Below are 26,952 nucleotides of genomic sequence, written 5' to 3' on the forward strand. Positions count from 1 at the left end.
TATCTAGATACAAGAGTAGATCAAATATTGCACATGAACTAGCATGAATATAGCATTCAATATTTTAACATCTTTTCAAATTTGCGTTATGATGTTTAAGAAGGGTGGAAAATCTGCATAAAATATCTACATTGAAAAAAAAATCTATAATTTTTAAAAGAAAGTAAAAACCTATTCACTACACTTCAGCCAGCTGGTACACATATATATCTTCATTCTGAATCCGGAATGCACATGACACTGTTCCAGTGTACTATGAAGTGTCGTTGGATCACGTATTTTGTGATTTATAACTGTGGTCTGTACCGCTATACAACGCTACACTACAGAGCACTACACTACATTATACTGTGGTACCTGGTACCTGAACCGAGCTGGGTTTCTCTCTTGTCCGGACGGTTAGTCCTCGGCACACTGAACCGCAGGTCAGGATTCACAGGAGTTGGGCTGTAGCGGTGGAGAAATTGGGAGACGACTGTCAGGATCTCAGGAAATCCTTCCTGATCCTCTCCAAGGATCACCTTGTCACTGTTTCCAGAAGATTGTTAGGTGCAAGGAAGCACACCCTGCAGTCATTCATCCTGTCGGGCCCAGTCATATGCCAGTAACCGACGGAAAACATTTCGAAATTTCGCATGATGCTTTATGCTTCTAAAAATAGCTGCGATTTGTGTACTGTTTGCGTAGCATGAGGGATAAGCTACTGACCTGTCATGCCAAAGGTTATAGGTTAGAATCCTGTCAGTACTTGTAGTTCTTTTATTCTTACATCTTTATCGAAAAGACTTTGAGCATTATTTTTGTTCAATTAATTGGTCTAAACGTAATTTTTTCTGTTCCTCTCTCACGCCATATTAACCATCGTATGAAATACATCATTTGCTCTCATTTTTCTTTCTATCAGTCTCTTTTGTCTTGGAATTCTTGTTTATGTGATTTTCATTATTGTTATGTCTTAACTTTGATTTAATTTCTTCCATTTTCCAGTCTTACATTTTCCTCAATGTATTACATTCACTGTTTTTATTTCTTATATTGCTCGAATTCCATTTAACTTACATTCCTCGTTTTAGTTTAAATCATCATCAGCATTATTTTATCCATAGTGCAATAAGAATTAATGTTTTAAATATTTCTATAACGACTGCCGTTCAAAAATCTTGTAACGACAAATCCATTCTTAATGGCATTGCACTGTCAATATAAATATATTATTTCACCCTTTTTTTACCGACAGATAGGCATTTTGAACTGTTTAAAAGTAAATAAAAATAATTAAATTCAGATGCACAAAAATAGGAAAAAAATTGCTGGTCAGCCAATTAACTGAGTAAAAATAGCGATTAGAGACATTTATATAGAATTTTAAAACAGCTTTTTTTGTGAGTAGTCAGTACTTTAGCCATTACGCTCCGCAGCCAGTATGTAAATTGTTACTATTTTTGAAGTAATAGAGCACCATACGAAATTCTGAAATTTATTTCGTCGATTACATGCAAACTAGATCGCACCTGGGAGAGTAGATGCAAGCTGCGATATCTAGAACCTTGACCGTACAGGTGTTTTCAAAAAGGACGAGCCCACGGTTTGGGATCTCTACTTGTTAGTCTGACAGGGCGCGGTCTCCGGAGAACGGAGACAGACAGACGGGTCAGGGGACACGCTGAGGCTGGGGAGACACGATGTGGGGGCCACAGTGATGGAGGAGGGGGCAGACGAGGCCAGGGGAAGGGGGGTGGCTCACTGGGCGAGCAAGTGCTCTGGTGGGCTCTCAGAGGTGGCGGCGGTCCGACATGGCAGGCTGATCGGAGGTGGTCAGGTGACGTCACAACACGGGTGTGTGTGTCGATAGTGAGCGGGCTGTGAGGAGAAGTCTGCAGGGCGCAGCGGATGCGAAACGGCTGCTGACGATGGCGGGAAAATACTCGCAGTGCTCAGAGTGGGCTGAAAAGTTGTAAGCGGATCAGTACCGTGATTAAAAAAGAAAGTCGTTAAACTGTGGGCAGTTGTTTAATTGATTCTACACCACTAGACCAATAACCTATTGATGTATTTCTGTAATTTTTATCGTCTCTAGCAGAGCACTTAAACTAAGAGGACTCAGATTTCACTTTCAGTGTTAATGTTCGACATTTATATTCACTGAAACTTGTCCAAACTGGCACGTCCTCAGTTACAATACACAAGTAAAATTTTATTATTATTTTTGTTATTGCTGCTATTATATTATTAACAACAACTCAGGAATTATTTTCCACTTATTTGTCTATTGACTGAAGTTCTTATCACATTAATTGCCCATTACATGCATTCCTCAAAAGTAAATCTCAACAGTATTCCCCAGTCTTTCGGTAACACAGCTCCTAGTTTCATATAAAGTATTTTAGTTTTCACTGTAATTTTCAGCAAATGTTTGGAGCAATTGCGGTAGCCATTCCTCTGTCGATCATTTGTCTTTGATATAAAACACTGTTGGTCGAAAAAATTTCTCCTGACGCTACATCTCAACTAAATTATCCCACTTAGTATAGAAGCATAATTTCAGGAATTTTCCACAAAATAAATGGCTAGTAGGAGACTTGAGAAATGAAAAGTTGAGTTCATCATCTATGTTACTTATTTGCAGTGTTAATGGAAAGGAAACAACAAAAAATCAGTTTGGAAGCCATTCGTTAGTTAAATAGAGAACTGACTGATGTCCCATCAGCATTGTGAGATTATGGAAAGCTGAGTCGATCATTTCTTCCACACACCATCTGTGATATTAATCTATGTGGAATAATAAACAATCGAGTTCAGAGCCACAATTAATTAAATAGAAATTTGAAATTATATATTTTTAATGCTTGTATTAAATTACATGTGAATCAAATTCTTTTGCAATATTCGCTTATACTGTTACCGACAAATACATTCAAAGACACACACACACACACACACACACACACACATATATATATATATATATATATATATATATATATATATATATATATATGGGGTGAGTCACTAACTGCTGTCACCAAGAATAATTCCGAAAGTATGATAGGAGCTGAAAAGCTTGTGGGACAAAAGCTACATGGGACAACAGGGGCCATAATATGACGTTGGCTTTTTGTTGTTAGGTGGGGTCGCTTCAGAGGAATGAAGGTCAACTTTCTTTTTTTAAATGGGATGCTATAGTTTGGTACTTATTATCTGATAGTGCCTATCAAGACGAATCCAATGATGTGTAATATTAATGTTTTTCAAGGTCAACGAAGGTCACAAAAGCGGCATGAACGTCCATTTACAGAAGGTGTTAGAAGTGATGACCATTAGTATGAATGGAGTGCTGCAATCTTCTTATCAAGGATTGAGTGATATTCCTTATCACTTTGGCACTTATCGAAGCACATGCTCTGACAATTCTCTCTCGCATATCCTCAGCTCCAGTTGGAGCATCTTTATAAACAATGTGTTTTACGAATCCCCGCAAGAAAAAATCCAGAGGCATCAAGTCTGGCGAACGAGCCGGCCACGACACATCTCCTCTGCATCCAAACCAACGATGTCGGAATTGTCTCTCCAACTCTTTTCTAACCATCAGCGAAAAATGTGCCGGACACCCATCGTGTAGATACCACATCCTGTTCGTTGTTCCTAAAGGTATTTCTTCCAATAACAGACCTGATGTTTCTTGCAGGAATGTGATCTACTTACTACCATTAACATATCCTTCGATGAAATAGGGGCCTATAATTCTGTCCTCCAGAATCCCACACCATACATTCACCGAGCACGGTTTTTGGTGTGCAACTTGCCGCAGCCAAAACAGATTTTCAGTTGGCCAATAATGTATATTATGCAAATTAACATTTCTGTGGTTCGTGAATGTAGCCTCGTCAGTAAACAAAATCAAATTAATAAATGTGTCTTCCTTCTGAATTTGAAGTTGACCCAATCGGCAGAATTCAATGCGACGCATACAATCTGTACCAGTTAATTCTTGGTGGAGACTGACATGGTAAGGATGATATTTACGGCGATGCAGAACACGACCAACACTACTCTGGCTTATACAGGATTCCCTTGAGATCTGACGCGAACTAACACAAGGATCTCTAACCGCAGTGGCAAAAGTACCAATTTCCATTTCCTTGTTAGTAAGTTTCCTTTGCCGGTCATGTTTCCGATGCATTAAAGATCCAGTTGTTCTCAATTTATCATACACACATTTAAATGTACGACGTGTAGGGTGAGTACGTTGAGAATATCTTTCAACGTGTTAAGTCTCCAGACCTCACTGAATTTCGTTGGTATTCTCTGTGAATGAGAAGCATATCGACTTGTTATTGGAAGGAATACATCGCCACATTCGCTTGATTCGACGATACTAGCCTTACTGTTCCTAATAGTGTTACATTGCGAAATCGTCGAATGGTGTTTACATGTCAATGGCACGTATTCGGCGAATATTTACTATTTGCACGACATACGAGAGAGAATTGTCAGAGCATGTGCTTCGATAAGTACCGAAGTGACAAGGAATATCACTCAATCCTTGATAAGAAGATTGCAGCTCTTCATTCATACCAATGGTCATCACTTCTAACACCTTCTGTAAATGGACGTTCATGCCACATTTTTGACCTTCGCTGACCTTCAAAGACCTTACCGTTACATTATCATTGGATTCGTCTCGATAGCCGCTATCAGAAAATGAGTACCAAACTATAGCATCTCATTTAAAGCGTCCCTACCCAGCAACAAAAAACCAACGTCATATTATGGCCCCTGTTGTTCCATGCAACGTTTGTCGCACAAACGTTTCAGCTCCTATCATACTTTCGGAGTTATTTTTGGTGGCAACAGTTAATGACTCATTTATATATAGGGTGGGTCAGGAGGAAAGGTAAGTGTTTTGACAGGCACTGATAATGAAGAAAAACTTCGTGTGGACATATGCCCTATTTTGAATGGTTTCCAAGGTAGAACACTTTTAACATACATTTTTATTTATTTTCTGTATTATTCATTGTCAATGTTTACAACGTACCACAGTAATACAGAGTAAGTTGAGACGAACGTTTTGATGCAGGACGCTTGTGGTCTATCAAGTCGGAAAACTATCTCAAACTGGCCTGCAAAAAGCGCCTAGCTACGGACTTTCAATATTCTCACGATCTCTCCGCGCAAACTGTTAGTCCTAGACCAAAAATGAACAGGACTTTTTTTGCAGCAACTTTAATTTAGTTTAATTGTGTACTGAGACACGTTTTCGTCGGACTGTGCGGTTTTCGAGTTATTAAAGAAAAACGTACAAATGTGATATTAAACGTGTTCTATCTCGGAAACCATTCGCAATAGGGGATGTGTCCATATGACGTGTTTTGTTCAGAACCACTAATACTATCGCGTCGCAAAGTGTGTACCTGTCCTCCTGACTCACCCTGCATATATAAAGTTAAGGAAGGCCAATGGTCTCTGCACTACAGCTGCATACCAATCGCAAACTCTTATGAGAATCAGAGTAAAGGGGATGATGGGCAAGTGACACTACGTCAGTGGTGTGTGGACAGGATGAGAATTTGGGTCTGGCAGGAGGTGTACCAGGGTAGCCCATGCAGTGGCTCTGTGGTCAGAGCATCTGCCTAGTAAACAGAAGACACGTTCGATTCCCAATCTGGCACAAATGTTCAACTTTGCCCATTGATATAAATCAATGCCCACTCGCAGCCATTGTCTGCAATTCCTTTGTGTCTTAGTTCGCGGTGGCTGCTAGATCAAAATGATGTATGTGAAACACACAGACACACAGACACACACACACACAGACACACACACACACACACACACACACACACACACACACACACGTTGGTAGTCTTTCGTCCTCACTTCCTAGTTGCTTTTGCTTAGTTTGGTTGGAAAGAAATGACAGATTGAATACCCTGAGCCTCTTTCGTCAGCCGTGCACTTCGGTAGTGAGTTAAAGACAATAGCGCTTTATCTGAGGACAGTGAATTGTGTGATGCACACCACAGCTGCCCTTTGGATAACCTAACACTTGCACACAATGGTCAGCACTTTTGATACTCCATCGTATAGTGTACTCACGTATGGAGTTCTCGAGGGTGTCGTAGAAGGCATTGACGGTGGCCACATTGCTGTGGCTGGTCCACTCAGTCTTGTTGACGGGCTCCCGCAGTCGGCTGAAGGAGTAGTCGACGGCGAACCTGGACAGGTTGAGCACGCTCTCCAGGTAGAGGGCCGGGCTGATGTCCAGCTACAAAAGAACATTCGTGGGAAAAACACGTGGCGAGCCACCAACAGAGCACTAGCTAATAAGGATGGAGGTATGCGTAGTGATCGAGGGAAGGTTACGGGACTGCCTACTCACTGGCAACTCTGTGGGAAGAAGTTTTTCAGTGGTGTACAGTAGCTTTCTGACACGGTTTCAGATTTCTAGAGTATATAGGGAAACCACAATGGCCAGACACTAGTTCTCTGGCATCACTATAGCAGTCCCTGCGTATGTGCCGTGAACACGGCTGCTGTTGAAACTGGCAAATTTCTCTGGTGGAGGAAGTTAAGGTACTGATAAAAGATAGACTGGGGCTTCATAAGAGTGCTGAATCCAAAATCGTTCTAGTGCATCCAGAGTAACCATGGTCCAGCCACAGGCTCAGAAATGAGTTTTCCCAGTTGACAAGTCTCTGGACTGAACAGTTTGAACTGCACTTCTTCAGAGATTGGTGCTGTGTAACCATGTGGGAAACTGAGGAGGGTAATGTCCTGATAAAAGGGAGGCTAGGACTTCCTAAGAGTGCTGAGTCCAAAATTCTTCTTATGGTAACCATTGTGTCCAGACAGAATCTTTGTAATGTGTTTTCTCAATTGACAAGTCTTCCAACTGAAAAGTTTGAACTACACTTCCTCCAAGATTGGTGCTGTGTAACCATGTGAGGAGATATTGGATAAACACTCAGGACCTGAGGGTTGTGTTGTTGTTGCGGTCTTCAGTCCTGAGACTGGTTTCATGCAGCTCTCCATGCTACTCTATCCTGTGCAAGCTCCTTCATCTCCCAGTACCTACTGCAACCTACATCCTTCTGAATCTGCTTAGTGTATTCATCTCCTGGTCTCCCTCTACGATTTTTACCCTCCACGCTGCCCTCCAATGCTAAATTTGTGATCCCTTGATGCATCAGGACATGTCCTACCAAGCGATCCCTTCTTCTAGTCAATTTGTGCCACAAACGTCTCTTCTCCCCAATCCTATTCAATACCTCCTCATTAGTTATGTGATCTACGCACCTAATCTTCAACATTCTTCTGTAGCACCACATTTCGAAAGCTTCTATTCTCTTCTTGTCTAAACTATTTATCGTCCACGTTTCATTTCCATACATGGCTACATTCCATACAAATACTTTCAGAAACAACTTCCTGACATTTAAATGTATACTCGATGTTAACAAATTTTTCTTCTTCAGAAATGCTTTCCTTGCCATTGCCAGTCTACATTTTATATCCTCTCTACTTCGACCATCATCAGTTATTTTGCTCCCCAAATAGCAAAACTCCTAATTACCTTAAGTGTCTCATTTCCTAATCTAATTCCCTCAGCATCACCCGACTTAATTCGACTACATTTCATTATCCTCGTTTTGCTTTTATTGATGTTCACCTTATATCCTCCTTTCAAGACACTGTCCATTCCATTCAACTGCTCTTCCAAGTCCTTTGCTGTCTCTGACAGAATTACAATGTCATCGGCGAACCTCAAAGTTTTTATTTCTTCTCCCTGGATTTAAATACCTACTCCAAATTTCTCTTTTGTTTCCATTACTGCTTGCTCAATATACAGATTGAATAACATCGGGGAGAGGCTACAACCCTGTCTTACTCCATTTCCAACCACTGCTTCCCTTTCATGCCCCTCGACTCTTATAACCTCAGGGTTATGAGGCTGTAATAGTGGCTGGCAACCGTACTGTTGTCCAGCTTATGTCAGGACACACACCTGTAGCAGGCTTGTTAGTCTTTCTCTGTCCATTGCCATGATTTATAATACTGTTACCTCAGTAGGAAAGTTCAAAAACTACATTTAGGAGAAAGCTTCAATCCATGACTTTCTCAATACAGGATTTCCAAACGTGATCTTTAAAACCAGGTATCAATAGCATAGCATGAAACCTCGAGCCGTGGCGTTAGAACAACAAAATGGTAAAGTTTCAACAATACGCGGTCGGTGGCAGAGGATGTGTCGTCAGAGCTGATCTTATGAAATATGTGGGAAAACTCCAGCGACTGGCACAGCCAACATGGTTTTGGCAGGCACGCTGGCAGATTGCATACAAAGAAACTGATATACCAGCTGGATACTGAGGCATGATGTCCATCAGAGGCTGTCCTGCACCTGAACGCCAAGCCTTGCTGTAACTGTATACATGCCTGTTCCATGTGTGGATCGATATTAAGATGGAAAAGAGTTGAAAAAAAGTTTGAATGTGATTCTAAATGTCAGCTTAGGTTCACCTTCATAAAACTACTTGTGTTTCCACTCTTTTGGTTATGTTCCAACTAAGTTTTGGTTTGGATGCGTCTGCCTCAGAGGACACTGTTTGTTTACAAACCGGATTTCTCTCCAATGGCGGTTTGAATGATGAAATGCGGATTGTGCTGACATTAACCACATGGTTATAACTTGTAATATTTTTGCTTGCTTGGCCTATGCTGGGACATGCCAAATCTAAAAGAAGATTTTGGTTTATTAGGAGACTGTCATTTCAGCCAAGTAATGCGGTATATGGAAACTATAATGTTGTACAGTGTTGGATAAACTGACCTGGATGGAACTTACTTCATTGTGATCACCCACATGAAACAAACACGTTTCTTGTCTCCTTCTAGCTGTCCAGAACACATCCTTATAATGAAGAGTTGTCTTAGAGAATAGGGACTCCAGAATAGTCTCAGATAAGTGGGTTGTATCAGACTAAGGACGAACGTGCACAGTGAAAACGTACATAGTGAAAGTATGTTAGAAACATTTCGGATGTTATTCTTCTTTAATTATCTGTGATTTTTTCGCAGATTGATATGTGACCACTTTACACAAAAATGTTGGTAATTCTTGTGACTTAAAATGTATAGTATCATCCATAATGAATATTCAAGTACTCACTGTCAACGTCTAAGCACGTATTAAACTTGTAGCAATCCTCACTCCTGTCAAGGAGGGTGCTTTCAATTGAGTTCTGACTGTGCTATGCAATTCTGCGTAAGTTAGACGTCGATAGAAGACGCACAGTGACTGGGAAGAACTTGTACAATGTATGCCTGAAGCATACATTTCCACCTGCAACGCTCACATGAAATGTTTGGCTGTGTTGAATCAGGTCACATTTTCGGCAGAAATAAAATGTAGACATATTGCGTGCTGTAGTATTGAAACCTTATTTTAAGTAAACAAATGATTTTGATCTCCAGTTGGGAAGTGGTCAGCTCCGAATGAATTTATAAAACCTGTGAGAGATCTGGTTAATGACCATATTTTAACCCAAACCAGAATACACAATAGATACAAACAACTGCAATACTCAATACTTGCAAATACTCAGACGATGTGGTACACTAAGGTAACTAGGTAACCCTATGCACAGACATTTTTCTGAAATTATAAAAACGTTTCCTTCTCATTTTTTTAGTAAACAGCTCATTAAGTATTGTCCATCATATAAATATATGATCAAAAAAATCCATTTTCTATCATGATCAAAAAATACACTTTTATAGGAGCTACATTTTTCTAAATTTTGGTGAGATTTTTTATTAGTAATAATTATTTTTATCATTATTCTTATTTCTATAATTTATTCTAGATAATAATTTGAAAATATTTGTAAATGAAATAACAATATACAAATTTTTGTGGACTCAAATATCGATATTTTGTAAGATCGCTGTGCTGCAAACTGTTATATCTATGGTCGTCTTGACCTAAAATGTTTTGGGACGAATTACTTGCATTCTGAAGTCTGTTGTTTTCTGATGCAATCATCTGATGCAACCAAGTTCAAGCATGTACTTGGTGGGAGATTGGTGAGGTTGTTGTTGGTGAACAGTTGTAATTTCATCATTGTCCAATGAGTACAATTTAGCCACACAGTTTTCTTATCTCAAAGACAAAAAAACTGGATCATACTACCTACATATAAAATATTATTCTTTCAGCGAGTCATGACTTTTCTAGCAAGCCACGTTTTCTATGAGGAGCCACAAGAAGCTGTAGAGAAAAATACACTTTAGTACTGTATGGCTTTTTTTTATAAATTTATTAGTTGCACGATACAAGCGTTTCAGTTCCTAAAAAAAGTGAACTTCATTGATATTTTTCAATTTAAAATATTTTAAAGAGTTTCCTCAATAACAGACGGCAGGTAATCTCAGTTTGGGTGTTTTTTCTGGTGTATTTTAAAAGCCAAGGATTCGGTTATTGCTGTGTATTTATGTTTTGCAGATCAAGATGGAAAAATAATATGTGAATTTGCATGAAAACAGACGCAATGAAATTAAACCTGAATTGTAAGAATTATATACAGACTAATACTCAGATATAACAATCAGAACTCGTGGACCATAACAGGATGACCGATAATCAACCTCCAAATTGGAGTTCGATTATATGGACACATCAAGATAAATAGAAAAAAAACAATTTTTAAAATTCAGTGTTTTATTCAATTTGTGTTGTGTGAAAGTGTAGGAACAGTTACTATCCCTGAGCCAAAGATAGACTCTAAAGAAGAAATGGGTGGGGTGAAGACATAACACATACAGGATATTTCGACGTAACAAAAAGGAAGATGAAGGAACTGAATCAGTGGAACGGAGGGATGTTGGAGTGAGTGGTTCAAGTTACAAAAAAATTGTCTGTTGACACTCAGAAAGGATACGAGCGCAGAAAAATAATTGATTATGTTGTCATCCGAAGTCGGTATCCTCATCTACATCTACATGGATACTCTGAAAATCACACTTCAGTGCCTGGCAGAGGGTTCATCGAGTAACCTTCACAATAACTCTCTATTATTCCAGTCTCGAACAGCGCACGGAAAAAACCAACACCTACATCTCTCCGCACGAGTTCGGAATTACATTATTTTATTATGATGATCGTTTGCCCCTATGTAGGTCGGCGTCAACAAAAGATTTTCGCGTCTGGAGGAGAAAGTTGGTGATTGCAATTTTGTGAGAAGATTCGGCCGCAACGAGAATGTCTTTGTTTTAATGATGTCTACCACGAACCCTGTACCATGTCCGTGACACTCTCACCCCTATTCCTCGATAATACAAAACGTACTGCCGTTCTTTGAACTTGCTCGATGTATTCCGCTAATCCTATGTGGTAAGGATCCCAGACCGCGCAGCAGTATTGTAAAAGAAGACGGACATGCGTAGTGTAGGCAGTCTCTTCTGTAGATCCGTTGCATTTTCTAAGTGTTCTCCCAATAAATCGCAGTCTTTGATTCGTCTTCCGCACAACATTTTCGATGTGTTCTTTCCAGTTTAAGTTGTTCTTGATTGTATTTAGTTGCATTTACGAGCTTTAGAAGTAATTGATTCCTTTTAGCACGGACTCCTTTTAGCACTCATGTGGATGACATCCCACTTCTCATTGTTAAGGGTCAACTGCCAGTTTTCGCACCATGCAGATATCTTTTCTAAATCGTTTTGCAATTTGATTTGATCTTCCGATGACTTTACTAGACGACTGACGATAGCGTCGTCTGCAAACAACGTAAGTGGGCTGCTCAGATTGTCTCCCAAATCGTTTTTTTTTTTTTCGGTCATCAGTCTACTGACTGGTTTGATGCGGCCCGCCACGAATTCCTTTCCTGTGCTAACCTCTTCATCTCAGAGTAGCACTTGCAACCTACGTCCTCAATTATTTGCTTGACGTATTCCAATCTCTGTCTTCCTCTACAGTTTTTGCCCTCTACAGCTCCCTCTAGTACCATGGAAGTCATTCCCTCATGTCTTAGCAGATGTCCTATCATCCTGTCCCTTCTCCTTATCAGTGTTTTCCACATATTCCTTTCCTCTCCGATTCTGCGTAGAGCCTCCTCATTTCTTACCTTATCAGTCCACCTAATTTTCAACATTCGTCTATAGCACCACATCTCAAATGCGGTTAGGTTAGGTTAGGTTAGGTTAGTCGATTCTCTTCTGTTCCGGTTTTCTCACAGTCCATGTTTCACTACCATACAATGCTGTACTCCAGACGTACATCCTCAGAAATTTCTTCCTCAAATTAAGGCCGGTATTTGATATTAATAGACTTCGCTTGGCCAGAAATGCCTTTTTTGCCATAGCGAGTCTGCTTTTGATGTCCTCCTTGCTCCGTCCGTCATTGGTTATTTTACTGCCTAGGTAGCAGAATTCCTTAACTTCATTGACTTCGTGACCATCAATCCTGATGTTAAGTTTCTCGCTGTTCTCATTTCTACTACTTCTCATTACCTTCGTCTTTCTCCGATTCACTCTCAAACCATACTGTGTACTCATTAGACTGTTCATTCCATTCAGCAGATCATTTAATTCTTCTTCACTTTCACTCAGGATAGCAATGTTATCAGCGAATCGTATCATTGATATCCTTTCACCTTGTCTTTTAATTCCACTCCTGAACCTTTCTTTTATTTCCATCATTGCTTCCTCAATGTACAGACTGAGGAGTAGGGTCGAAAGGCTACAGCCTTGTCTTACACCCTTCTTAATACGAGCACTTCGTGCTTGATCGTCCACTCTTATTATTCCCTCTTGGTTGTTGTACATATTGTATATGACCCGTCTCTCCCTATAGCTTACCCCTACTTTTTTCAGAATCTCGAACAGCTTGCACCATATTATATTGTCGAACGCTTTTTCCAGGTCGACAAATCCTATGAAAGTGTCTTGATTTTTCTTTAGCCTTGCTTCCATTATTAGCCATAACGTCAGAATTGCCTCTCTCGTCCCTTTACTTTTCCTAAAGCCAAACTGATCGTCACCTAGCGCATTCTCAATTTTCTTTTCCATTCTTCTGTATATTATTCTTGTAAGCAGCTTCGATGCATGAGCTGTTAAGCTGATTGTGCGATAATTCTTGCACTTGTCAGATCTTGCCGTCTTCGGAATTGTGTGGATGATGCTTTTCCGAAAGTCAGATGGTATGTCGCCAGACTCATATATTCTACACACCAACGTGAATAGTCGTTTTGTTGCCATTTCCCCCAATGATTTTAGAAATTCTGATGGAATGTTATCTATCCCTTCTGCCTTATTTGACCGTAAGTCCTCCAAAGCTCTTTTAAATTCCGATTCTAATATTGGATCCCCTATCTCTTCTAAATCGATTCCTGTTTCTTCTTCTATCACATCAGACAAATCTTCACCCTCATAGAGGCTTTCAATGTTTTCTTTCTACCTATCTGCTCTCTCCTCTGTATTTAACAGTGGAATTCCCGTTGCACTCTTAATGTTACCACCGTTGCTTTTAATGTCACCAAAGGTTGTTTTCACTTTCCTGTATGCTGAGTCTGTCCTTCCGACAATCATATCTTTTTCGATGTCTTCACTTTTTTCCTGCAGCCATTTCGTCTTAGCTTCCCTGCACTTCCTATTTATTTCATTCCTCAGCGACTTGTATTTCTGTATTCCTGATTTTCCCGGAACATGTTTGTACTTCCTCCTTTCATCAATCAACTGAAGTATTTCTTCTGTTACCCATGGTTTCTTCGCAGCTACCTTCTTTGTACCTATGTTTTCCTTCCCAACTTCTGTGATGGCCCTTTTTAGAGATGTCCATTCCTCTTCAACTGTACTGCCTACTGCGCTATTCCTTATTGCTGTATCTATAGCGTTAGAGAACTTCAAACGCATCTCGTCATTCCTTAGTACTTCCGTATCCCACTTCTTTGCGTATTGGTTCTTCCTGACTAACGTCTTGAACTTCAGCCCACTCTTCATCACTACTGTATTGTGATCTGAGTCTATATCTGCTCCTGGGTACGCCTTACAATCCAGTATCTGATTTCGGAATCTCTGTCTGACCATGATGTAATCTAATTGAAATCTTCCCGTATCTCCCGGCCTATTCCAAGTATACCTCCTCCTCTTGTGATTCTTGAACAGGGTATTCGCTATTACTAACTGAAACTTGTTACAGAACTCAATTAGTCTTTCTCCTCTTTCATTCCTTGTCCCAAGCCCATATTCTCCTGTAACCTTTTCTTCTACTCCTTCCCCTACAACTGCATTCCAGTCGCCCATGACTATTAGATTTTCGTCCCCCTTTACATACTGCATTACCCTTTCAATATCCTCATACACTTTCTCTATCTGTTCATCTTCAGCTTGCGACGTCTGCATGTATACCTGAACTATCGTTGTCGGTGTTGGTCTGCTGTCGATTCTGATTAGAACCGCCCGGTCACTAAACTGTTCACAGTAACACACCCTCTGCCTTACCTTCCTATTCATAACGAATCCTACACCTGTTATACCATTTTATGCTGCTGTTGATATTACCCGATACTCATGTGACCAGAAATCCTTGTCTTCCTTCCACTTCACTTCGTTTATATAGATAAGGAACAGCAAAGGGCCTGTAGCATTACCTTGGGGAACGCGAGAAATCAGTTCTGTTTTACTCGACGATTTTCCATAAATTTCTACAAACTGTCTGACAATAAACAACGAATCCAATCACGTAATTGAGACGATTTTCCAAAAGCAAGGAATTTCACTGCAAGCTGCTTACACATAAGCACCGTGTCAAAAGCCTTCTGGCAATCTAGAAATACGGAATGAACTTCGAATCTGTTGTCAATAGCGCTCAACACTTCGTGTGAGTAAAGAGCTAGTTGTATTTTACGAGAACGATGTTTTCTAAATCCGTGTTGACAATATGTCAATAGACCGTTCGCTTCTAGGTAATTCATAAAGTTCGACGACAATACATATTCCAAAATCCTGCTGCATATTGGCGTCAATTGTATGGGCCTGTAATTTAGTGGATTACTCCTATTGCCTTTCTTGAATATTGCCGTGACCTGTTGCAACTTTGTCTTTGGGTACGGACCTTTCGTCGAGCGAACGGTTGCATATGATTGTTAAGCAACGAGCCATCGCATCAGCTTACACTGAATGGAACCTAATTGGTATACAGTATGGACCGGAAGGCTTGCCTTTTATTGATTTAAGTTGTTTCACTACTCCGAGGATATCTACCTCTAAGTTACTCATGTTGGCAACTGTTCTTGATTCGAATTCTGGAATACTTACGTCGTCTTCTATGGTGCAGGAATTTCGGAAGGCTGTGTTTAGTAACTCTGCTTTGGAAGCACTGTCATCGATAGTATCGCCATTGCTATCGCGCAGAGAACCGCTGATTATTAATTTCAGTGTCGATAAGTTCTGAGGTCGGTCATCTTCGGTTTGTGATGGTGTTAGTGTTTACACTGTATGTGTGGGTGTTATCATTATAGAGTTTCTCTGAAAACCGAGGTTTTAAACTCGCGTGCACAGCGCTTACTTGTTGGAGTTATGCCTTTAAAATGGCAGGGAGTGCTCCTGTCGAAATATCGGCGGTTGTCAACAACGACACGCGGCTGTGTTCTCGTAAGTTATTTGAACACTGTATACACAGGGAAAGACTAAGGTGTGGGACTTCTCCCTCTGAGTAACTGGTTCACGAATTTTTGGCCAAAAAAAAAAAAATACAATAACGCCCCAGTGTCACTTCCACATACGTCAGATTAAGCCCCGTGTGATACTTTTCTGTTCACAAAAGTAGAGGCAACCTTGAAAGGTTATCGTTTTGCGAGACAGGATTAAAAACGCATCGCTGAGAAAGCTAAAAGCTATCCCACAATTCGAGTTCCAGAAGTGTTTCAGGGACTGGAAGGAAACGCTCTTGCAAAGATGTATAACAAGTACTGTAATTCGAACTTTTTTCAGAAAACAAAAATTTCCATTATTTTTTGAATATACTACATATACACTGAAGAGCAAAGAAACTGTTACACCTGCCTAATATCGTGCAGGCCCTCCGTGAGCACGCAGAAGTGTCGCAACACGACGTGGCATGGGCTAGACCAACGTCTGAAGTAGTGCTGGAGGGAACTGACACCATGAATCCGGTAGGGCTGTCCATAAAGCCTTAAGAGTACGAGGGGGTGGAGATCTCTTCTGAACAGCACGTTGCAAGGCACGCCAGATATGCTCAGTAATGTTCATGTCTGTGGACTTTGGTGGCCAGCGGAAGTGTTTAAACTCATAAGAGTGTTCCTGGAGCCACTCTGTAGCAACTCTGGACGTGTGGGGTATCACATTGTCCTGCTGGAATTGCCCTAGTCCGTCGAAATGCGTAACGGACATGAATGGACGCAGCTGATCAGACGGGATTCTTACGGACGTATCATCTGTCAGAGTCGTATCTAGACGTATCAAGGGCCCCCTATTACTCCAACTGCACACCACACCATTACAGAGCCTCCACCAACTTGAACAGTCGTCTGCTGACATACAGGTACCTTGGATTCGTGAGGCTGTCTCCGTACCAGTAAACGTCCATCCTCTCGATACAATTCGAAAGGAGACTCGTCCGACCAGGCAACATGTTTCAGTCATCGTCAGTCCAATGTCGATGCTGACGAGCCCAGGCGAGCCGTAAAGCTTTGTGTCGTGCAGTCATCGAAGGCACGCGAGTGGACCTTCGACTCCGAAACCCCATATCGTTGATGTTTCCTTGAATGGTTCGAACGCTGACACTTGTTGATGGCCCAGCAATGACGTCTGCAGCAATTTGCGGCCCTTCTGACACGTTGAACGGTTCTCTTCAGTCGTCGTAGGTCCCGTTCTTGCAGATCTTTTTCCGGCCGCGGCGATGTCGGAGATTTGATGTTTTACCGATTCCTGATATTCACGGTTCACTCGTGAAATGGCCGTACTGGAAAATGCCCGCTACCTCTGAGGTGCTGTGTCCCATCGCTCGTGCGCCGCCTATGACACCACGTTCAAACTCTCTTAAATCTTGCTAACCTGCCATTGTAGCAGCAGAAACGGATCCAACAACTGTGCCAGATACTTGATGTCTATAGGCGTTGCCGACCGCAGCGGCTTATTCTGCCTGTTTACATATATCTGTGTTTGAATACCCATGTCTGTACTAGTTTCTATGGCGCTTCAGTGTACGAGGTGCATTCAAGTTCTAAGGCCTCCGATTTTTTTTCTAATTAACTACTCACCCGAAATCGATGAAACTGGCGTTACTTCTCGACGTAATCGCCCTGCAGACGTACACATTTTTCACAACGCTGACGCCATGATTCCATGGCAGCAGCGAAGGCTTCTTTAGGAGTCTGTTTTGACCACTGGAAAATCGCCGAGGCAATAGCAGCACGGCTGGTGAATGTGCAGCCACGGAGAGTGTCTTTCATTGTTGGAAAAAGCCAAAAGTCACTAGGAGCCAGGTCAGGTGAGTAGGGAGCATGAGGAATCACTTCAAAGTTGTTATCACGAAGAAACTGTTGCGTAACGTTAGCTCGATGTGCGGGTGCGTTGTCTTGGTGTAACAGCACACGCGCAGCCCTCCCCGAACGTTTTTGTTGCAGTGCAGGAAGGAATTTGTTCTTCAAAACATTTTCGTAGGATGCACCTGTTACCGTAGTGCCCTTTGGAACGCAATGGGTAAGGATTACGCCCTCGCTTTCCCAGAACATGGACACCATCATTTTTTCAGCACTGGCAGTTACCCGAAATTTTTTTGGTGGCGGTGAATCTGTGTGCTTCCATTGAGCTGACTGGCGCTTTGTTTCTGCATTGAAAAATGGCATCCACGTCTCATCCATTGTCACAACCGACGAAAAGAAAGTCCCATTCGTGCTGTCGTTGCGCGTCAACATTGCTCGGCAACGTGCCACACGGGCAGCCGTGTGGTCGTCCGTCAGCATTCGTGGCACCCACCTGGATGACACTTTTCGCATTTTCATTTCGTCGTGCAGGACTGTGTGCACAGAACCCACAGAAATGCCAACTCTGGAGGCGATCTGTTCGACAGTCATTCGGCGATCCCCCAAAACAATTCTCTCCACTTTCTCGATCATGTCATCAGACCGGCTTGTGCGAGCCCGAGGTTGTTTCGGTTTGTTGTCACACGATGTTCTGCCTTCATTAAACTGTCGCAGCCACGAACGCACTTTCGACACATCCATAACTCCATCACCACATGTCTCCTTCAACTGTCGATGAATTTCAATTGGTTTCACACCACGCAAATTCAGAAAATGAATGATTGCACGCTGTTCAAGTAAGGAAAACGTCGCCATTTTAAGTATTTAAAACAGTTCTCATTCTCGCCGCTGGCGGTAAAAATTCCATCTGCCGTACGGTGCTGCCATCTCTGGGACGTATTGACAATGAACGCGGCCTCATTTTAAAACAATGCGCGTGTTTCTATCTCTTTCCAGTCCGGAGAAAAAAAATCGGAGGACTTAGAACTTGAATGCACCTCGTATAACCATGAAAGGTGAAATTGAATTCCAGTTGTTCGACACTTTACCTTCGTGTTTTGAACATCTTGGGTTGTGCAGATGGGCGGAAAGGTTACAGAAGACAGAGCACAATGATGTGTCAGTTTGACAGGTGTTCCACTGAGAGGCAATGTACATGTCCACAGATGCATTTGGCACGGTTTACCTTTTCGTAGAACTTGTCGAGCTTGGCGTCGTCCAGCAACTCGTCAGGGTACGCGATGTGGGCGACCATGGACTTGGCTTTCTCGAGTGCCTTCTTCCTGCACATCACATCACAACACATCAAGTCACTTACTGTCCGGATCAGTAAGGTGTTTGTACATGTAAATGACAACAGAAATGAACAACTGTAGCATCTCACAAAGAAAGTGAGAGAATGGACTTATATCTACATATCTTCAAGCACATACATAGACTTGTTGTAAAATGTAAACATTCACTGCCGGAAACGTCACAATTAATGAAATATACCGAGCTATTATGCCATTGCATTGTATTGTATGTTAACCCGGGACCTAGAAACGACGGAGAGGCTCCGTCCCCGCCGCAGCCGCAGTGGTCCACAACCCCACGACGACACCGAGCGAGGTGGCGCAGTGGTTAGCACACTGCACTCGCATTCGGGAGGACGACGGTTCAATCCTGAGTCCGGCCTTCCTGATTTAGGTTTTCCGTGATTTCCCTAAATCGTTTCAGGCAAATGCTGGGATGGTTCCTTTGAAAGGGCACGGCCGATTTCCTTCCCGATCCTTTCCTAACCCGAGCTTGCGCTCCAATGACCTCGTTGTCGACGGGACGTTAAACACTAACCACACCACCACCCACGACGACTACCACAGTCCACATGGTAGAGTAATGGTGCTCTACGCGTACGTGGAGAACTTGTTTGCGCAGCATAGTGTAACTGGGGTGGAATAAGGGGAACCAACCCGCATTCGCCGAGGCAGATAGAAAACCGCCTAAAAACCATTCGCAGACTGGCCGGCTCACCGGACCTCGACACAAATCCGGATTCGTGCCGGGGACCAGGCGCTCCTTCCCGCCCGGAGAGCCGTGCGTTAGACCGTACGGCCAACCAGGCGGGCCTATTATGCCATGGTCGAATGGATTTCACCTTCGAAACAAAACGTTACGTTGCCATCTGCGGAGGGCATTTCCAAGCTTCTTTGAGTGTCCGATTCACGCCCTGTCTCGCTGCTAACTACAGCAAAATTCCGCTTCCGCGAGCTTCCGTCCGGTGGCGTGACGTCACGTGTTTTGTACTGGCGAGCGCCATTGGCCGTGTCCACTGCCGTCGTCCGCTGCTGCTATCACTCCACAGTGGAACACTGGTACACGTCTTCTTCGGCACCACAATCCAGATTTCATTCAATTTCATTCCCTCCTCCTTCGTACTGAAGTTCGAGGGGTGTTTTGCAATCTCTATGGCCTCTCTGAACAGCCTTGTGCTGGTTCTACTTGAGTCCTATCAAAATGAATGTGATGGTCTGTCTGCAAAGCTTGTTCCTCAGCATCTGATCTAACAGTGCCCCTTCTTCTGCAATTGCCTTCGTGCTCTTCTAGGCCTGTTTTGACCATTATTTTTGTATAAGGGGCGTTCAAAAAGAAACGAGCCGACACTACATGTATGTTAGTAGTATTGACCCTGGCTGTTGAGACACTTGTCCTACTGTGACACAAGGCGGTGAACGGCTGCCTCATAAAATTCCCGGGACTGCGATGTTAACCAGTTCCACACGTACCGCTGGACGTCGTCGTCCGAGATGAATCGTTTGCCCCTCAGAGCCTTTTTAAAAAAAATGTGTGTGAAATCTTATGGGACTTAACTGCTAAGGTCATCAGTTCCTAAGGTTACACATTACTTAACCTAAATTATCCTAAGGACAAACACACACACCCATGCCCGAGGGAGGACTCGAACCTCCGCCGGGACCAGCCGCACAGACCGTGACTGCAGCGTCTTAGACTGCTCGGGTAGCCTTTTTAAGGGGACCAAAAATGTCCCCCTTCTGATTCACTCCCTGCAGCACGGACAACAGTGAATGACCGGCGTTACTCGCAAGTCTTGACCACCCTTCACCAAGCGATCAAATCGAGACGACCGGGCAATCTCACCCGTGGGGTCATTCTGCTCCACGACAATGCAAAGCCTCATATGGCCAACACAGTCGCGGCACTCCTGCAGAAATTCAAATCGGAAATTCTCGTCCACCCTCCATACTGTTCGGAGCTCTCCCCACGATCACGCCATTTTTAGTCCCCTTAAAAAGGCTCTGAGGGACAAACAATTCACCTCCGACGATGACGTCCAGCTGTACGTGTGGAACTGGTTAACATCGCAGCCCCGGGAATTTTGTGAGACAGCCATTCACCGCCTTGTGTCACAGTGGGACAAGTGTCTCAACAGCCAGGGTCAATACTACTAACATACAGGTACTGGTCTCCATGATTATGCTTCTGCCTCGTTTCTATTTGAACACCCCTTATAGTACCCACTTAAGCCGCGCGGGATTAGCCGAGCGGTTTAAGGCGCTGCAAAATGGCTGGTTCAAATGGCTCTGAGCTCTATGGGACAACTTCTAAGGTCATCAGTCCCCTAGAACTCAGAACTACTTAAACCTAATTAACCTAAGGACATCACACACATCCATGCCAGAGGCAGGGTTCGAACCTGTGACCGTAGCGGTCGCGCGGTTCCAGACTGTAGCGCCTAGAACCGCTCGGCCACCCCGGCTGGCTGAGGCTCTGCAGTCATGGACTGTGCGGCTGGTCCCACCGGAGGTTCGAGTCCTCCCTCGGGCATGGGTGTGTGTGTTTGTCCTTAGGATAATTTACGTCACGTAGTGTGTAAGCGTAGGGACTGATGACCTTAGCAGTTAAGGTTTCACACACATCACACAGGCGGGCCGTGTAGCCGAGCGGTTCTAGGCGCTTCAGTCTGGAAACGCGCTGCCATTACGGTCGCAGGTTCGAATCCTGCCTCGGGCATGGATGTGTGTGATGTCCTTACGTTTAAGTAGTTCTAAGTGTAGGGGACTGATGACCTCAGATCTTCCATAGTGCTCAGAACCATTTTCGAACACATCACACAACCACTTACACCTCCCCACAACTTCACGGAATCCTATAAATTCCAGCTATTTCCAGGTGATCTGTTTTCAGGGCGAGTTTGTAGATTACCGCGATGCTCCGCTTTTTCAAGACTTTTCCTACGCGCTCAGTCACGTCCATTACTGGCAGGAAAAACTTTCGATTTCACCGGCACTTGAGCATCTCTACGATTTCTACGCGGTGGTCATAACGCCCTTCTCACCTCGGCGAAGGAATAACCATTCTTGAGCAATCTGTTGGTGAGATCTTTTAACTCCGCGCCAGGCAGCTGTCGTTAGCTGACTCTCCTTGCGCTATCCGCCAACGCTTTTACGATGCCTCGCTTTTGTTATGAATGGTGGTTCGAATCACGGTGTAGGTAATGGTTTGTGTGCGTGAGGTTTCGGTAAACCGTGTGGCCCGAGATACCGTCTTCTTTCTTGAAAACTAGCACACCGAGAAAATTTAATCTTCCGCCTGTCTCCTCCTTGAATTGCATTTTTGAATTGGTGCCGTTGAGACGTATATGAAAACGATCCAGTCTGTCCCTGCGATGCCGTCACAAAACAAACGTATCATCCACCTACCGCAACCAAATATTCAGTTTCTCGTTTGCAGTCTCCAATGCCAGCTTCTCGAATTTTTCCATAAAGACGTTTGCTATAACTGAGCTTACGGGGCTCCCCATAGCGACACCATCCGTCCTTTCACAGAACTCGTCGTTCCGTTGGAAATAAGTGGTTGTGAGGCAATATTTAAACAGCTGCCGGCCGGGGTGGCCGAGCGGTTCTAGGCGCTACAGTCTGGAACCGCGCGATCACTACGCTCGCAGGTTCGAATCCTGCCTCGGGCATGGATGTGTGTGACGTCCTTAGGTTAGTTAGGTTTAAGTAGTTCTAAGTTCTAGGGGACTGATGACCTCAGCAGTTAAGTCCCATAGTGCTCAGAGCCATTTGAACCATTTAAACAGCTCTGCAACATCAGGAGGAATTTTCCTATGTTTCACTTTTCAGGAAAGAAGATGGTAGCTTGACGCACACGGATTACACGAAAACCCACGCACACAGACCGTTAGCGATACCGGTGCCGAAACACAACCCACAACAAAAGCGAGACATCATGAAAATGTTGGCAGATAGAGCAGAGCTGCCTGGTGCAGAATTGAAACATCTCACCACTGCATTGCTTAAGAATGGTTATTCGTTCGCTGAGCCGAGAACAGCGTTACGAGCACCGCGTAGAACTCATAACGATGCCCACGCGCCGCTAAAATCGAAAGTTTTCCTACCTTTTATTAATGGCGTGAATGACCGCATAGGAAAAACCTTGACAAAGCGGAACATCACGATAATCTACTCACCCACACGGAAGATACAAGATTATATGAAATCGGCAAAAGATATTTTCCAAACGCTGCAAAAAGTTAGTATTTATAGAATTCTCTGTAGCTGTGTGGAGGTGTACGTGGGTACTACAAAAAAGAACTGTCAATAAATGACTCGAAGAGCACAAGAGTACTTTTAGAAGAGGAGAGACTGATAGATCAGCTGTTTCTGCAGCCGGGAGACAACCATATTCAGTTTGATAGGACTCGAGTCAGCCACAAGTGGACACCACGAATGGCTGTACAGAGAGACTACAAATATTGTAAACTTGGACTAACTTATGCTAAGAACAACACAACCACGCCCGAGGGAGGACTCGAACCTCTGGCGGGAGGGACCGAATGCAGATAAATTATGCCACTTCTGGTAAAGGTTGCTTCGTTGGTAAAAAGGGCTGATGACAGAAATCCCACAATTGTGGCAGTCTGTCGCAAGAACCATCGACAAAAAAAAAAAAAAAATGGTTCAAATGGCTCTGAGCACTATGCGACTTAACTTCCGAGGTCATCAGTCGCCTAGAACTTAGAACTACTTAAACCTAACTAACCTAAGGACATCACACACATCCATGCCCGAGGCAGGATTCGAACCTGCGACCGTAGTGGACGCTCGGCTGCAGACTGTAGCGCCTATAACCGCACGGCCACTCCGGCCGGCGAACCATCGACAAAATCCTTCCCGTAGAGAGAAATCCGATGCTGATAATCCTTCTGCTCACTGCAAGTGATAGGGATAGTAGCAGTTGTCACTCAAGATACACATAATCGTACTTTGGCTTCCACCATGTTGTGGGCCAATTGCTTGGAGCTTGTACTACGCTTTGTCTCAATACCCTGTTGTAAATTCGGTGTACGCACAGTCCGCTGCCCACGTTCGTCTGTCTGAAAGGAGCCACCATCACACAGACGCCCAAAAAGGGGCTCGAAATGTTGTGTGATGTGGTTGGTGTCTGTAAGGGTACTCGTTTTGGTACAGCCGTGCTGCCTCTCGACGGTTTCCATACACAGACACCACCTCGGCTTGTTCACGACACGAATACCGGACCATTCCGATGCTGACAGTACACAGCCTGCAACACACGGCACGTGGTCAGGGGAGCTGTCATTTGTCAGTGCCCTCTACCGTGGCAACGGTGCATTTCGGCACACTTGTTAGTAGGACCTTTCTTCCTCCATCTCCAGGCAGCAATCCGGTCGGTTTTATTAATGTGCACCCTGTATGATGAAGGTCTTTGCAAAGTTCGTTAAATATGGGATTGGTTCTTCGTGGTGTAACACTTTCCATTTTCGTCGATGTCGTTATTTTACAGTGGGACCCTACAGTGCTAAAGCTATCTGGGGATTTTTTGCAGACACCCAGGGCGAGACGTACCTGGTGGCCTCGTCCATCCAGTCCACCTCCTGCAGGATGCGGAGGAACTCCTGGCGGATGTCGCCCACCATCTCGAGTGCCGCCTTCTTCGCTTCCTCGTCGAAGTACTTGCGCACGTATATGGAGCCCACGGAGAGATCCACGCTGCAACAGGAGGTAGGCCACTCTCACACTAGCCAGTCTAAACGTCACATAGACACTAGGTGGGAGCAATGTGAGGAAACTACGCGGATTTTAATACAATTGTTTGAGCAGAATAGTGTTGCTCAGAAATCCCCAGAGTTCTTTATACTAACCAGACTGCAATTGTAAGAGTTGAAGGACATGAGAGGCAAACAGTATTTCAGAAGGGAGTGAGATGTGATTCGATCTGTTCACTGAACGAGCAGTGGAGACAACCGTAGGTAAATTTGGAAAGGGAATTAAGGTTCAGGAAGAGAAAATGAAAACTTTAAGTTTTGCCAATGATACTGTGATTCCGTCCAGATAGGAAGGATAAAATTTGGAAATTACAGCTGAGAGAAAAGAAATAAGGATTGCTGATGATGATGGCTTCAGCTGGCTCTGAGCACTATGGGACTTCACTTGTGAGGTCATCAGTCCCCTAGAACTTAGAACTACTTAAACCTAAATAACCTAAGGACATCACACCCATGCCTGAGGCAGGATTCGAACCTGCGACCGTAGCGGTCGCGCGGTTCCGGACTGTAGCGCCTAGAACCGCTCGGCCACCCCGGCCGGCTGCTGATGATGCATTGTTTCTGTCAGAAATGGTGAAGTACTTGTAAGAGTAATAGAACAGAATGCACTGATGTTATTAGATCAGTTTCAACAAAAGGGAAACAAGGATAATGGAATGTAGTCCAACTAAGTCAGGTAATGCTCAGGGAATTAGATAGGAAATGTGGCACTAAAAGCGGCAGACGGGTTTTGCCTTTTAGGAAGGAAAATCACTGATGGTGGGTGGAGTAGAGAGAGTGTAAGATGCAGACTGGCAGTAGGAATTTCTGAAAAGAGACATTTATTAACTTCTAATGTACGTTTAAGTTTTAGGAAATATTTTTGGAAAGTATTTGGCCAGCCTGGCTGCCTTTCACACAAGAAATATGTGGACAATGGTCAGTTCAGATGACAAGTGTACAGAAGCATTTGAAATGTAAAACTCGGGAAAAAGGAAGTTAGTGGGATAGCCTGACTAATAAAATGGTTCAAACGGCTCTGAGGACTATGGGACTGAACATCTTAGGTCATCAGTCCCCTAGAACTTAGAACTACTTAAACCTAACTAACCTAAGGACATCACACATCCATGCCCGAGGCAGGATTCGAACCTGCGACCGTAGCGGTCGCGCGGTTCCGGACTGTAGCGCCTAGAACCGCTCGGCCACCCCGGCCAGTTGCTGATGATGCATTGTTTCTGTAAGAACTGGCGAAGTACTTGTAAGAGTAATGGAACAGAATGGACAGATGTTAAAAGATGAATATCGACAAAAGTGAAACAAGGATAATGGAATGTACTCCAACTAAGTCAGGAAATGCTCAGGGAATTAGATAGGAAATGAGGCACTAAAAGCAGCAGACGGGTTTTGCCGCTTAGGAAGGAAAATCGCTGATGGTGGGTGGAGTAGAGAAAGTGTAAGATGCAGAATACGGTAGGAATTTCTGAAGAGAGGCATTTATTAACTTCTAATGTACGTTTAAGTTTTAGGAAATATTTTTGGAAAGTATTTGGCAGAGAGCAGCCTTGCACACAAGAGAAATGTGGACGACAAGTAGGTTCAGATGACAAGTGTACAGAAGCATTTGAAATGTAAAACTCAGGAAAAAGGAAGTTAGTGGGATAGCCTGACTAAAAGAAGGGATCAGTTGATAGGGCACACCCCAAGCCATCGTGCGGTCGTGAACCTGATAGTGAAGGAAAATGTGGGGGTAGGGCTGGAGCTAATAAAGACTGTAGTTGGAAATCGAGGTTCGAACACAGTAAAAGCTATGCAGACATGAAGAGGGATGCACAGGATAGCCAAGTGTGGAGATATGCATCAAAGCAATCTTTGGACTGAAGACCACAAGTACATCATCAACAACAAATGAAGCTATGGAACTGCATTTTTAGATGGAAAAATATCGGGTAAGAAAGGTAGACAGACGGGAGTTGTGAGTTTGGGTATCTACTGATGGGGGATCTGTTATACGCCACAGAACTAGCAGAGCGAGATGCCAGGGTGTGGCAGGGGGGCACTCACCCAGCGGCGACGATGCCGAGGCACTCCTTCCATCGGGGCTCCCGCGCCGTCTTGCCGGACAGGGCGGAGCTGTACTCGAGCTGGCGGCTGCGCAGCTTCTCCGTCATGTACGACACCGACTCACTGGCTGCCCGCCACATCACGTAGTTGGCCATCACCCTGCACAACGCCCAGTTCTTCAGTCACACACACGCACACCGAGGGGAACTCGCTGGCTCCCTACGACAGCGGCCTAATGCGTATCCACAGCACCATTTGCAGTGGCCCACCTGAATAAAATCGTCTCGATTTTCGAAC

General features: G+C 43.7%; 1 protein-coding gene across 2 annotated transcripts in view; it reads right to left on the minus strand.

Moving 5' to 3' along the window:
- The window catches only part of LOC124720034 (neprilysin-2-like), a 244,725-nt gene that overhangs the window by 20,147 nt on the left and 197,626 nt on the right, over positions 1-26,952 (minus strand). For both annotated transcript variants that reach the window (XM_047245283.1, XM_047245284.1), the window contains exons 8-11: positions 26,656-26,814; positions 24,413-24,556; positions 18,730-18,826; positions 6,100-6,268 (exon numbers count right to left, since the gene is read on the minus strand). In XM_047245283.1, coding sequence (XP_047101239.1) covers positions 6,100-6,268; positions 18,730-18,826; positions 24,413-24,556; positions 26,656-26,814 — 569 coding nt within the window. The remainder of the gene's footprint in view (positions 1-6,099; positions 6,269-18,729; positions 18,827-24,412; positions 24,557-26,655; positions 26,815-26,952) is intronic.

The sequence above is a fragment of the Schistocerca piceifrons genome, chromosome 11 (genome assembly GCF_021461385.2).
Source record: "Schistocerca piceifrons isolate TAMUIC-IGC-003096 chromosome 11, iqSchPice1.1, whole genome shotgun sequence".
NCBI lineage: Eukaryota > Metazoa > Arthropoda > Insecta > Orthoptera > Acrididae > Schistocerca > Schistocerca piceifrons.